The sequence below is a fragment of the Papio anubis genome, chromosome 15, assembly GCF_008728515.1.
Source record: "Papio anubis isolate 15944 chromosome 15, Panubis1.0, whole genome shotgun sequence".
In the NCBI taxonomy this organism is placed as follows: Eukaryota; Metazoa; Chordata; class Mammalia; order Primates; family Cercopithecidae; genus Papio; species Papio anubis.
In genome coordinates, this window is record NC_044990.1 from 57,042,182 (window position 1) to 57,054,515 (window position 12,334).

At 47.1% G+C, this 12,334-nt stretch overlaps 1 protein-coding gene across 1 annotated transcript; it reads right to left on the bottom strand.

The window, feature by feature from the left end:
* Positions 1-9,380: 9,380 nt before the first annotated feature.
* POU4F1 (POU class 4 homeobox 1) lies at positions 9,381-11,516 on the bottom strand. The gene is given in 5 exon segments (XM_031655919.1): positions 9,381-10,019; positions 10,021-10,274; positions 10,416-10,512; positions 10,514-10,686; positions 11,364-11,516. Coding segments are annotated over 5 exon segments (1,035 nt in total). The 5' UTR covers positions 11,487-11,516; the 3' UTR covers positions 9,381-9,631.
* Positions 11,517-12,334: the final 818 nt, after the last annotated feature.

A 12,334-nucleotide genomic window follows, 5' to 3' on the forward strand; every position in this document is an offset into this window, starting at 1 on the left:
TGCAAACTTTCTAAACTAGTTATTTAACTTAAAACAATTTTAAACACGCAAAGGCAAGAGATATTACTGAACAGCAAATAAATGAAAAAGATGGAACTTTTAATGTTTTCACATTTCTTCTTCTAAAAGAATAAAGTAGTATTTTCTATCCTGTATATTTTGCAGTTTCATTTATCATAAAGCCAGCTTAAAGGAAGAAACAAAAATGTTAACACATTACATTTACTCTCAGAAGAACTAAAAAAAGTGAAAACTCTACTGTCCATGCAGATATATATTAATAAATTATATATTCATAACAAATCCCTCAGGCACCTCCCTCCTTGACCTTCTTACATCCCCTAAACATACAATTTCCCTATTCTCCTCCTACTACTTCTAATAAAGCACATTTATAAAACAATGTACATAACAAAAATAACTTTTGTGCCAACAGAGTCTTGCCTATAAAAGTTTTGCAGTAAAGCAAACCCAAATAAGACCCTTCAGGTAAAATATCCATCTGTTTCAGTAGAACCAAATGCTATGCTAATAATTTGGTAGACATGTATGAACAGTCTTTAACTTGACAGCAAAGAAATTTTATTGATGGAATCTTCTTTAGATATTTTTATTCATTTTTTATTTAAAAAATGAAAATATGTGAGTTTTAAATGCTTTTTTTCTTTGCCCCTCCTCCTCCCCCATCTCTCTCATTCTCCCCCCTTCTGAAGACCCTCTCCTTCCTCTCCAGCTCTTTTTGATTAATAGATCCATGTGGCTAACGGCCTGACATATGGTGTGCGAAGCAGCTTGAGATAGTACCTAAGGCATCCCCTACGGCCATTAACATATTAGGGGCTTATGTGCAGTCAGACAGTCAGACCTCATTGAGAGCCAGCATTTTCAGAAAGGCTGCACCCCAGAGCTGTTTGATAGAGAGTTTCAATAATGCACAACTCTTCAATTTTAAGGGAGTTGCTTCTGGTGCTGAAACACTGGGACAGAACCAGAATAAAGTTTGGAAATAAGACTCAGTTACATTCAACAGCAACGGTGAAAAATGTGCTTATATCTGTTTGCATATGGATATGCACGTGGAGGCACAGCTTCAAGCTCACAAACACACACCAGCTCCTGAGTATTATCAGTAAACAGGCAATGTCAGCTGCCTGGATTTATTTTGTTTAAAGATTTATTTTGCTTAAAGTCTTCTTTATACCCAGAATACTAGCATTACAGTAACAGTTCAGTTACTGATAGAGATTTAAAAAGCAAAAACAAAACACAGCATCATATTTAAGAAAGACACTGCTCTGAATCATGTACTTTGATTTTTTTCTCTAGTAGAAGAAATTAAGTGCATTTTTATATCTGTCGTAGCCTCAAAACAAGAAAAACAGGAAGAAAGTAATGAAAATTTAACGTTAAAGAATGCGGTCGTGTTTTAAATGCATTTACAGGTCAAATCTATGGAGAGGTAATCAATCTTATTCTACAAAATCTGAAAGTTTACAAACAAAAAGTCTTGACAACTCTGAAAGCTGGGAAAAAAACTCTAGGATAGTTGTGTGCGTGTGCGCGCGCGCTCATGTGTGTATTTGTATGTATATTATTTGTATATATACGTATATAAATTTGGGACAAGGGAAATGATATTCAAAATCAAAGCATATATCACACTTGAAGGTTATTTAATTCACTTTAACCTCGTAACTGAAGCTTGAAATTCGCTTTGCCCATGTTTTTCTCTTTCCAGCCTCCTGCTGATAAACCACTGTACCCCTTTTGAACTGTACTCTAGCTGTTTGCTTGGCAAATAAATGCTGTTCCGCCCTATTAAACCTTTTAGGTAGTTTCATCTTCGGATTCTCAAATACAGAGCTAATAAGGAGGTGCTTTGATGCTGTTTTACTTTCAAACTATAGCCCCGAGGCGTTAAAACGCGCAAAAGGTAACTGGAAAAGTAAATTGCCACGAGCAAGGCGCACCCTCCCTTTCAAAACCGCTCCAACCCTCTGGGTGCACTGCGTGGAAGCCGAAAATCTCCCTTGTCCTGTGCAGAACCACGTCCCGTTGGCAGCCCCTGGGGTTCTGAACCGGTGCCACATTACCAGGGGAGTAAGGAGAAACGAGGCACTTTTAAGTTTAAAAGCCCTGGAATCCCTTGGGCTTTTAAAGACAGAGGTAGGGCCCGGAAAGCTTTACAAAAGTTGATTCTGGGCAAACAAATATCAGGTGAAGATTAGGAACCAGCAACTCGCTTAAGCAGTCAGTATTAAAACTTTTGCATAAGGCGTGGCAGTGGTGCACAAGAGAATCCGCTTCTCGGCGCTAAGGCTGTTTTCAAGCCTCCGGTTCAGATAACACTCTGGAAAGGAGACCCCGGCGCGTACTCCCGCGTCGAATACAATGGAGTCCCTCTCCCCACAGTCAGCGCGCGCGCGCGCACACACACACACACACACACACACACACACACACACACACGATCCTTTAGTTTCACATAAGCAAATGAAACAATTGGAACATATCTGTTTTATTTAAAACTGGGATGAAAGCGTCTGCCGTTCAAGGGCGTCAAAGGCGTCACATTAAGATAAATTTTCAGAAGAAACGCAAGCCCTCGGGAAATACCTTTGCCCAGAGTCAAATGGATCCTACCTGCTTTTTTAAATGCCTGCATTTCCAATGCTAACTCATACAACACATTTTACAATTGTGCAAAGTGCAGGACAGTTGAGCCCCAATGTCAGCCTCGGAGCTCCTTGTCACATTCAGCTTCTTTTTCTTTCTCTTTCTTTCATCACAACAACGCTATGGTGAAGTCACTTAAGTGATCAAAATTAACATAAATCATTATTAGTTATTAGGATTTGCTCTAAATTACACTGTGAATATCGTACCAGCCCCATCTGCTGCCCCTGCTCTCGCAGCAATAGATTGCAGATAAAATAAATGTCCTTACCCCATTAGAAGGTTCCTGTCTCTGTAGCCAAAAGCCAAACAAAAGCAATAAATACCGGGCTTTTTCTCTCCACTATTCAGCTGTGACTCTTTTCATCAGCTCTTCCTCTAGAAAAGCTCAATAGCTGCCTGAAAATATTGCATTTTATATCACCAAAGGGCGATTAATATTGCATTAACTGTATTTAACATTTTTTAAGCGCGAGTAATCTACAATGAGTTAGTTTTCGGTTAGTAAGGACAGGGGGTATCAGACCTACTGCAGACCACTTAAGATATCCGTACGATTGTATTATTTGTCTCACACGTAGATAAATATATATATATATGGTTAGAGTGTACCACGATGTTTGAAGTGAAAGAGGCCGTGCTAATGGTCTGCTTAAAGTATTCTGACACTGTCTGGAGACAACCAGGTCTCTGCCTTCATTAAATGTTTATTGTCAACACTTGGTGGGGGCGGGGAGAGGGAGAAACTGGTTTAAGTGAATTTCCACGGCTGGAAATTGGCAACACTTTGTTTTATTCTAATCTATGTCTACAAAAGTTTGTACATATTATACTGCATTGAGGCCAGGCGTCAGAGGTATAAAACAAACTTTTGTTTGTAATTCCTTTTACCTAATCAATGCGAGGAGTCTCTCTTTCTCCACCACTCGTTTTGACAACTTTCGTTCCACGCTGGTTTTTTTTTTTTCCTCAATCTGAAAGCGACTATCTTTCGCTGATGAGGCTTGGGGAGGGGACTAGGACGTGGGCGCTTCTCCTCCCCAGCCGTCGGTTCGCGGGAGCGGGATGCTGGTCTCAACACTAGGGCTATATCGGTTACTCACCGAACCGAGATTTTCAAATTCAGCTTTGCGATTCAGGATCCCACTGAACTCCCCGGGACGAAAGCCTAGCGGCCAGGCTGCATTTCGCCCCGGGTATAAATCCTTGCCGGATAAATTCAAATCTGTAGCAGGGTTTTGGTAACATGCACCTTAGCAACAAAACAAAACCCAAGCTCGTATGCCTCCCAATTCTTTTCAAAAGATGTACGGCAGTTGTGAAAGTTTTGTGGTGCTTAAGGAGACTGTTGACTTACGCAACTGGGGAGAGGGTTCTTTTAACCGCTTTGAGATACCGGTCCATCCTTTCTCTCTCAGAACGTCCTCAAGGGCACGTAAGAGTTGGAGGGGACCTCCGGGAGCGCCCAATTTTGAGCCGCGGAACTTCTGCCCACCTCTCTGAGGGGACCAGGCGCGCGCCAACACGCATGTGCGGGCTCTGCGCGCTCTCCGCGCGCTCGGTGCGCGCTTCTTCCTTCCCGGCTCCCCGCGGTGCGCACCACTCCCCGCTGGCCGCTCTGCGCACGCGCGCCGGATGCCCCGGCCTAGGGCAGTTAACCTTCTCCGGTTCTCCCCGGCCCAGCCGAATCCACCCCAGGGCCAGCAGGCCGGTGGCTGTCCTGCAGTCCGAGCGGAGCTGCCACCTCGGGCAGCGGGAAGCCTGTGGGCTGCTGCTTCTCCAGGCAGGCGGCTGAGGGGTGCAGGCAGGAAGCGCGGTGGTCCCTTCGCAGCCGCCCGGAGAACCGCGGCTGGTGCCCTTGAAGGCGCTGGGACGCCAGGGTTGGGTGGGTGGGTGAACAAGAACCCTGCGTGAGTGAGGGGAGGGCGGGTCCCCTCCTGGCTTCAAATTCAACCCAATCAGCTCTGCCTGTGGTTTGAAACTGCACACGCCGACCCACCCGCCCCAAAGTCTGAAAGTTATGCCCGGGAGACCTGCAAGCTGCGGAGTGCAGCTGGAGAGGGAGCTGCCCCATGAGGCAGCCTCCAAAATAACTCTCGGAGTCCGAACAGTGCTGGGCCGCTGAAGTTTACAGCCTCCGATCCGCGCCCCGCCCTGCAGATCCACCGGATTTCGGGGAGGGAATCGGGGGGCTGCCCGTCTTCCCATAAAGCTGACTTGACAACAATTACGAAAGTTTTTAATTAGCTTCTTGTTATCATTCATTTTATTAATTTCCAGAACTCTCCGGCCATAAATTATTCAAAGGGTAAGCCAACCCGAGTGGGGCAGCCGCCCGCCTTCCCCACACGCGCCGGGCTGGCTCTGGCCGCTCCGCTCACCCGGTGCCCTGTGAGCCAGCCCCGTGCCAGAAGCCGCGGTGGCACGATGGTTTGATCAAACATTAAATAACGTAATGTTTGCGACACGGCTTATCTCGCAAGTGGAAAAGAGGACCTTGTGAGAATTAGAATTCGGCTGCTATTTTAAAAAATCAATTAAGCTTGTGGTCTTTTTTGAAACAGCTCGAAAGGACCGCGTGGCTGTCATCGTGGCGCTAAGACTGAGATGGCAATAACACCGATGGCAGAACTGTACCAGTATTAATTGTCATCACCTTTATCATCCCACCAAGGCCGTTCGAATGGGGTGGGAAACGCTAGTTTTAGCCAGGATCAGAAGCCCCAGTTCCAACTTCACAGACGAAAAACTGCGAAAGCCTACCAACGTGAAAGATGAGTAGGGATGCTTCATGCAGATGCCAGGTGGGATCAGGAGAGGCAGGGGCGGCGGGGCAGGGGCAGAGGGCAGGGCTCGCTCAGTGAGTCCTACGGGCTTGGGGCGCCCTATTCTCTCACGTGCCCGGCCACGTGTAGGAACCCAACCGAAGTAGTCTCATTATCACAAGAAAACAAAAATCGATACAATCATGGCAGTGGGTGCCTACAGTTTATTTATGAAAGTGTAATAGAAGTTGAGAGCAATTTCAGAACACGCATTAAACAAAAATTATTCAGAAGTTAGTTGATGGGTCTTGAGGACATCATTTTTTTAGACCTACAGAAGGAACAGGACCTGGAGCTAGAAATGGGGAAAAGAAGAAATTTAAGACTAATGGATGGCATAAATGTGGCAGATGATTTAATGCTTATTTGTCTTTTGCTTTTCCTATTCCACCGCCGCCGCCGCCTGGATTTCCTGAGAAGCTGAAATGCAAACGGAGCCCAATTTTCCCACTCTCTCAAACTTATTTTGAGATTATTCTTTAAAAGAATCCGAGACACACATTTAATCATATTCACCCCAAAATTGGTGGAGGAATCCGCTTAGAGTGAACTTCTCTTCAGAACTAGAAAACTCTGAAAGGCCAAACTATCACTGATTGACACCCACCACTTCAATGATAGTTTGGCCTCCTCAGGAGGTCACTTTTTGTTTGTTTTTTTATGGATTGACAGTTAAAGGCATCTTAGAAAATAGTCTTATTACTCCTTCAAGCCATATATAGATTCGCTCACCAGAAAGCAAAGCATTTTGTTTGTTTTGCAGTTTCCTACTACATAAAATAGGAAATTCATTTTCATGATGTTTTATTAACATAATACTCTTATTTTTACTTGGTAAGGGTTTATTTAAAGCAAATCCTTAAATTCTTAATACCTACATTGGTCATTATTATGTAATACACATGTATTTGCCTGCAACATTTCTGCTTGAGGCAGACTTAAAAAAACAAAAAAAACAAAAAAACAAACAAAAAAAAAAACACCACCTTTTGTAAATCTTTTCATTTGTTCAGTCCTGGTTTTCCAACAATGAAATCCAGTCATACTTTTCTATAGAATAACAATTTTTTTTACAAATGCATTTTATTTAAAACTGATGATATTTCAAGTCAATAACGAAAACAACTCAACTTTTTATGGAAGAGTTCTATTTTTAAAAATACCTCTAGTGCTTTTTTTTTTTTTAAACAACTGTTTAAAATCACAGCTTTTAAAATGTACTATTCTTTTTGAACATCAAGTGTTTTGCTTCACAGATTTGCCGGTGATATTAAAAAGATTTGGCTAAAATGACTTCAGATGATATAATCCCAGCTCTTAAGAAACTTTGTACATCTGGCATCTGATCTAGTCCCAAGTTACCAAGAAATAGAGACTCTCTGGTCACTCTGGAGCAGTAGGTGGCACACTAAATGTTTTAAAATGTATTAACCTCCAAAGAAAAGCCATTTAGTTACTAGGTGTTTTTAGGCGAGAATATCACATCTAAACCTCCAAATGCCTCTGTCCCTGACCCTAAATTTAAATGTGTTTTGGGTGCCTGGTTATTTATTGGTTTTCACCACTCTGGATCAAGTGCTGTGGTTTAAGAGTTTCTGCAGTTAAAAAATAATAACTTTTATAAACACAGGCAACTAATATAGAATTCATTTTATTTAGAGCACCACTTTTCATGAGTTATCTGAAAGCGAATTCTGATTCAGCAAAAAAATACATTCTCAATCTTTCCCCTCTTTTCATCCCCCTTCAACACCCTCCCCTCCCCCCATTTCTTTGTTTTTTTTTTGTTTGGTTGGTTGGTTGATTGGGGTTTTTTTGGCTATATTGTCTCATTTGTTGAAAGGTTCTACCAGGACCTGGCCCAGTATAAACACAAAAATGCACCCAAATCATAAAACTGCTCTTCTTTCAGTTATGTTTTATTTGTAAGTGTACTGGGACACATCCCCCTGTTGTATTTTGGCGCACAGAATTGGTTCTGATAGAAGTAAGGGAGGGGAAAGGTAAAAGAGAAAAGACATAACCAAGGAGAAAGCTCAGCAGACATACATGGACAGGTAGATCAATCCGTGAGACATTTCAGGATGAACACTGGCAGTTTGTAACCACTGTGTGAGTGTGTGCATTAAATAAAATATTTACAATAATCTTCCTTTTTTCCTTTTCCTTTGAATACAAGAATATGACAAAAATGTTGTGTTTTCAGTGGAAACAGGCAGTAGACTGTGAAATCACACTATCCACAAAACGGTCTACCAGAAAGCTAGCCCAGTTTAGTGCTCAGTTTCAAATGCATAGAATGTTTGCCCTGCAAACAATGATATACAACATAATTAAATAAATAATGCCTAACCAGAGTGAGACCTAATTGTGTTTCTTTCCACACCTTTCAGATCATGCATGATTTCAGTCTTGTTAATCGGCAGGTTTTTTCTTTTCTCATTTGTTCTGTTTTCAATGTTTTAGTTATGATTAAAGGATGGTAACAAACCATCTCCACAAGAGATCCAAAGAGTATCTTGTACACAAAGCAGGCATTTTACCTAACCACCTTCAACAATCTTATTTTTTAAAATCCACCAGCAGCTTGTAAGGTACCTGATTATTACTATGAAATACTATACATGATTTCTATTTGGGAGACTGGTAGTGCAAATTAAAGTTCTTGCTACCCAACATTTATCCCCAGTAATAAATGACTCTTAAATAATAAGAACAAGTAAAAGGAAACACAGTTGTTCTGTTTTCCCCCAACATGCAGACCTCTTTGAAACAAATGGGGGTGGGGGCACTTTAAATCTGTCTTCTTTTCTGGGATTTAGGTGATTTTCTCACAGCCAAGTCCTGCTCCAACAGAAAGCAGGAACTTCTCAACATTTCTATAATTTCATGTTCTCCAAGAGAAGAAGAAAGGAGACCTAGAAGAGCAAGATGAGAGAGTATCTCTCCTAATAACTTTCACCCCATCAGTCTATTTGAATCAACAGGAAAAAAAAAATTAGTAGTTTAAACCTCTCTAAAAAATAAAAAATAAAACTGAAAGGGTAAAAGTTCTGAGTGGGAAAAAAGCTTATTTTGAAATTGTCTAAAACTGTATCTTTGACATAAGAGAGAAAAAAAAGAAAACTGTTGTTAAAATTGTTTCATTTTCCTAGAATAAGATATTTCGAAGTCCCGGAATTCTGCTTTTTAGTTAGCTCAAAGACTATGCCCCGATCTCCAAAGACCCCCACCCCACCAGGACCAGGCCACCAGAGTGTAGGCAGGGCCAGGGGAAAACTTGGATTCCACCTAAGCAAGCAGCCAGGCTCCCCCTGACCCTCTCTTTTCAGCTGTGCTCCCACTCACTTCCCGGGATTGGAGAGCAGCCATTGGCTTCTCATTGGAACGGAGGAAATAAAGAGGATATGGATGGGGGGGAGGTGAGATTTAGAGGGAAAATTAAACACGCAGACAGAACAACTAGCTTTGATACCGAGAACTTCAACTTCCGGCTCATTTGGTTTTCGTTTTTTGACTCAGTTTGTGTGTGTAGGGTTGGGGAGGTGGTAATAATGGTGGTGCTCTTTTTTCTCTTCCATGGGGGGAAATGAAGCTGCAGATTATGGCCCCCCGGAGTTAAAATTTCTAAAGCATTTTCCTTTGCTTTTGTTCTGTTTTGTTTTAGTTTGTCTTTATTTGTCTAGTTTTTGGTGGTTGGTGAGTTTGTTTTTGTACATAGTTCCTTGGTCCCCAGGAGATTTAGGTAAGTGTCTCTGGTCAAAAACAGTCCATTTTCCTATCCTTCCCGCGTCTCCCCCCACCCAAACCCCAGAACCATCCTGCTCCTTAAAACCTCTGCTCGGGTCTCCTCTTTCCTTCCCCCCACTCCCCACTCATCCTAATGCTCTCCCCCTTCTCCCCTACCCTATACTCCAATCCCCACAGCCAGCACCCCAGTCCTCAAGGCTGGGGGACAGCAAAGGCAGGAAAATCAGAGAGAGGGTGGAGGAAAGAGAGCGAGGAGGGACTCCCCAAACGCAGGCAGGATAACGGACACTCCAAATCCGAGGGGAGGCAAACAGAGGAAAGCCCCCCAAAAATGCCTCCTCAGCTCCCCACTCTGTCCCGCCCGACACCTCCCAGCCCACTCAGTAAGTGGCAGAGAATTTCATCCGCTTCTGCTTCTGTCTCTGGTTGCAAAACCACACCCGCACCACATTCTTTTTGAGGTCCAGTTTCTCGGCGATGGCGGCGATCTTCTCGGATGAGGGCCGGGGCTGCACGGCGAAGTAGGCCTCGAGGGAGCGCTTCTCAGGCGCGGCGATGGAAGTCCGCTTGCGCTTCTTCTCTCCGCCGTTGAAGAGCTCGGGCTTGTTCATTTTCTCGCGCTGGGCGCCCTCGGCCTCCTCGAGCCACGCCTGCAGGATGGGCTTGAGCGCGATCATGTTGTTGTGCGAGAGCGTGAGCGACTCGAACCTGCAGATGGTGCTCTGGCTGAGGGAGCCCACACCCGGGATCTTGAGGTTAATAACGCTCCACGTCGGCCTGCGTCACGCCCAGCTTGATGCGCCGCTGCTTGAAGCGCTCGGCGAACGCCTCGAGCTCGCGCGGGTCCGTGTCCGAGTCGCAGATGGACGCCAGGCCCGCGGCGCCCACCACGGCCGCAGCCGCCGATGCCGTCTGTCACGTCGCTGCTGCTGCTGCCGCGTGGTGTGCCGCTTGCCGCCACTCAGCCTGGCAGGCCCGGACGGTATGTTCATGGCGCCGCCGCCGCAGCATAGGTGGCCCAGGCTAGCAGGTGGGTGGGTGCGCGGAGCTGCCCAGGGAGCCCGCCAGTCTGGCTGCTGTTGCCTCCCCTGGGCTGCTGCTGCTGCCGCTCGGGGCCACCGCCGCCCAGCTGCCCAGCTGCCACGCCTCCGGAACGTCGCCTGCGCCGCCCGCGCCGGCCATGAGCGCGAGAGACGGCGAGGAGATGTGGTCCAGCAGATCGCCGGGCTCCAGCGCCTGGTGGTGGTGGTGGTGGTGGTGGTGCCAGCGGCACGGTGGAAGTGGACGTGCACGGCACGCTGTTCATCGTGTGGTACGTGGCGTCCGGCTTGAAAGGATGGCTCTTGCCCTGGGACACGGCGATGTCCACGGCCGCCAGCGCCTCGGCCCGCGCCAGCAGCGTCTCGTCCAGGCTGGCGAAGAGGTTGCTCTGCAGCTGCAGGCGACACAAACCAAACCAAACCAAACCAAAAAAAAAACCACAAAACCAAAAGAGCAAAACAAAACAACAGAAGAAACACACACACAAGCCGGAAAGCACAGCATGCGAAGGGCAAACACAAAGCAACCAAAGTAACAACGGGGTTGGGGGCAGCGAAGTGCGGGAAAGACGGAGAAGGGGGCACATTGGCGACCAGGCAGGGGGACAGACGAGAAGGGATAGGAGCCGTGGAGAGGGCGATAGAAGTAGGGAGAAAGGGGGACACAAGAACACATTCCGGGAACGGGCGTGGGAGACGAAAAAGAAGCGGGAAAAGAAGAAGAAGAAATGGAAATGTAACTCGTAGCTGGGGACCCGTGTCACACACCCGAGCACGCACAGAGACCGCCTTTCTGAGGCATGAAATTAACAGAGAAAGTGCAGGGAAGTCGAGAGTCCTGGCCCTAGCGCTCCCCACTCCGATCGCAGGCGCCCGACGCGGAGGCAGAGGCACACAGGAACACGACATTAAGCGCCGCCGGACAAAACGTGCCTCGCAGCGGGATTGCTCTACACCCCCTGCCCGCAGTTCCCCGCACCGGGACCTGCACACACCAGCCCCCGACATGCAGCGTCTCGGAGACGGGGAGGGGCGGGCGCGCGGGCCGGGGCCGCGGGCGTGGGGCGCTTACCGGCGGCGTGGGCAGGCAGGCCCGCCGGATGGCCTCGGAGCTGGAGTGCAGCGACGGGTACTTGTGCTCAGGGAGGGTGGGATGCATGGCAAAGTGAGGCTGCTTGCTGTTCATGGACATCATCGTGGCGGCTTGGCATGTATATCCACAAACACTCCGAAAGTCCGCGGGAAAGTGCGTACGCGGGCTCACCCGGCCTCCCTTCCGAGGCTGCAGCCGCGGCGGTCGCGGCGGCTGGTGGCGGCCGCGCCGCGGGCTGCTGCTACTGCTCCTGCTGCTGCCGGGCTCTCCCTCTGACCGCGCAGAGCGCCGCGCGCCGGCCTCGCGGTCCTGCTTCTCCGAGAGCTCTAGCCCCGCGCGCCGACGGGATGCACTCCTCTTACACCTGAGCCCCACTTCTCGCGGCCGTCCTGGGGAGCTCTCGCGAGAGCTCGCGGCCCCACCGCGCTGACAGGCATCAGCTGTCTCCGTCTGTCTGGCGCGCGCTCTCCTTCTCGGCGGCGCCGTGCGTCTGCGCGCGCGCGCGCTCGTCCGGCCGCTACCGGCGCGTGGGAGCCGCTCTTATAGTGACCACCAGCAAGGACAGCGCAGGTAATGCACCTGTAGCTACCCGGGCATGCGCACTGCCCGCCTCACCTTTCCCACCGCGGTCTGGAAAGATCAGAAGGTCGAGCTATTGTCTAAGGGTGGACACCTTTTAGAAGAAAAAAGACGAGATGAGCGCACGCCACTCTGTGTGTTTTTTTGTTTGTTTCTTCCCCCTGATCTCAAGCCCTGAATATATGCGCATTACTTAGGCACTCCTCCTCTCTGGGATGCCTAACAAGCTGTTATATAATGTATACAGCTGGGCATTTGTATGTTAAATTATGCCCGAGCATTCCTCTGTATACAGTGTAAATAACAACACAGAAATGCAGAAGGTGCTGTCTTTTGCTGCAAGAACCTGTTTCTTTCAACGTTTATAAATA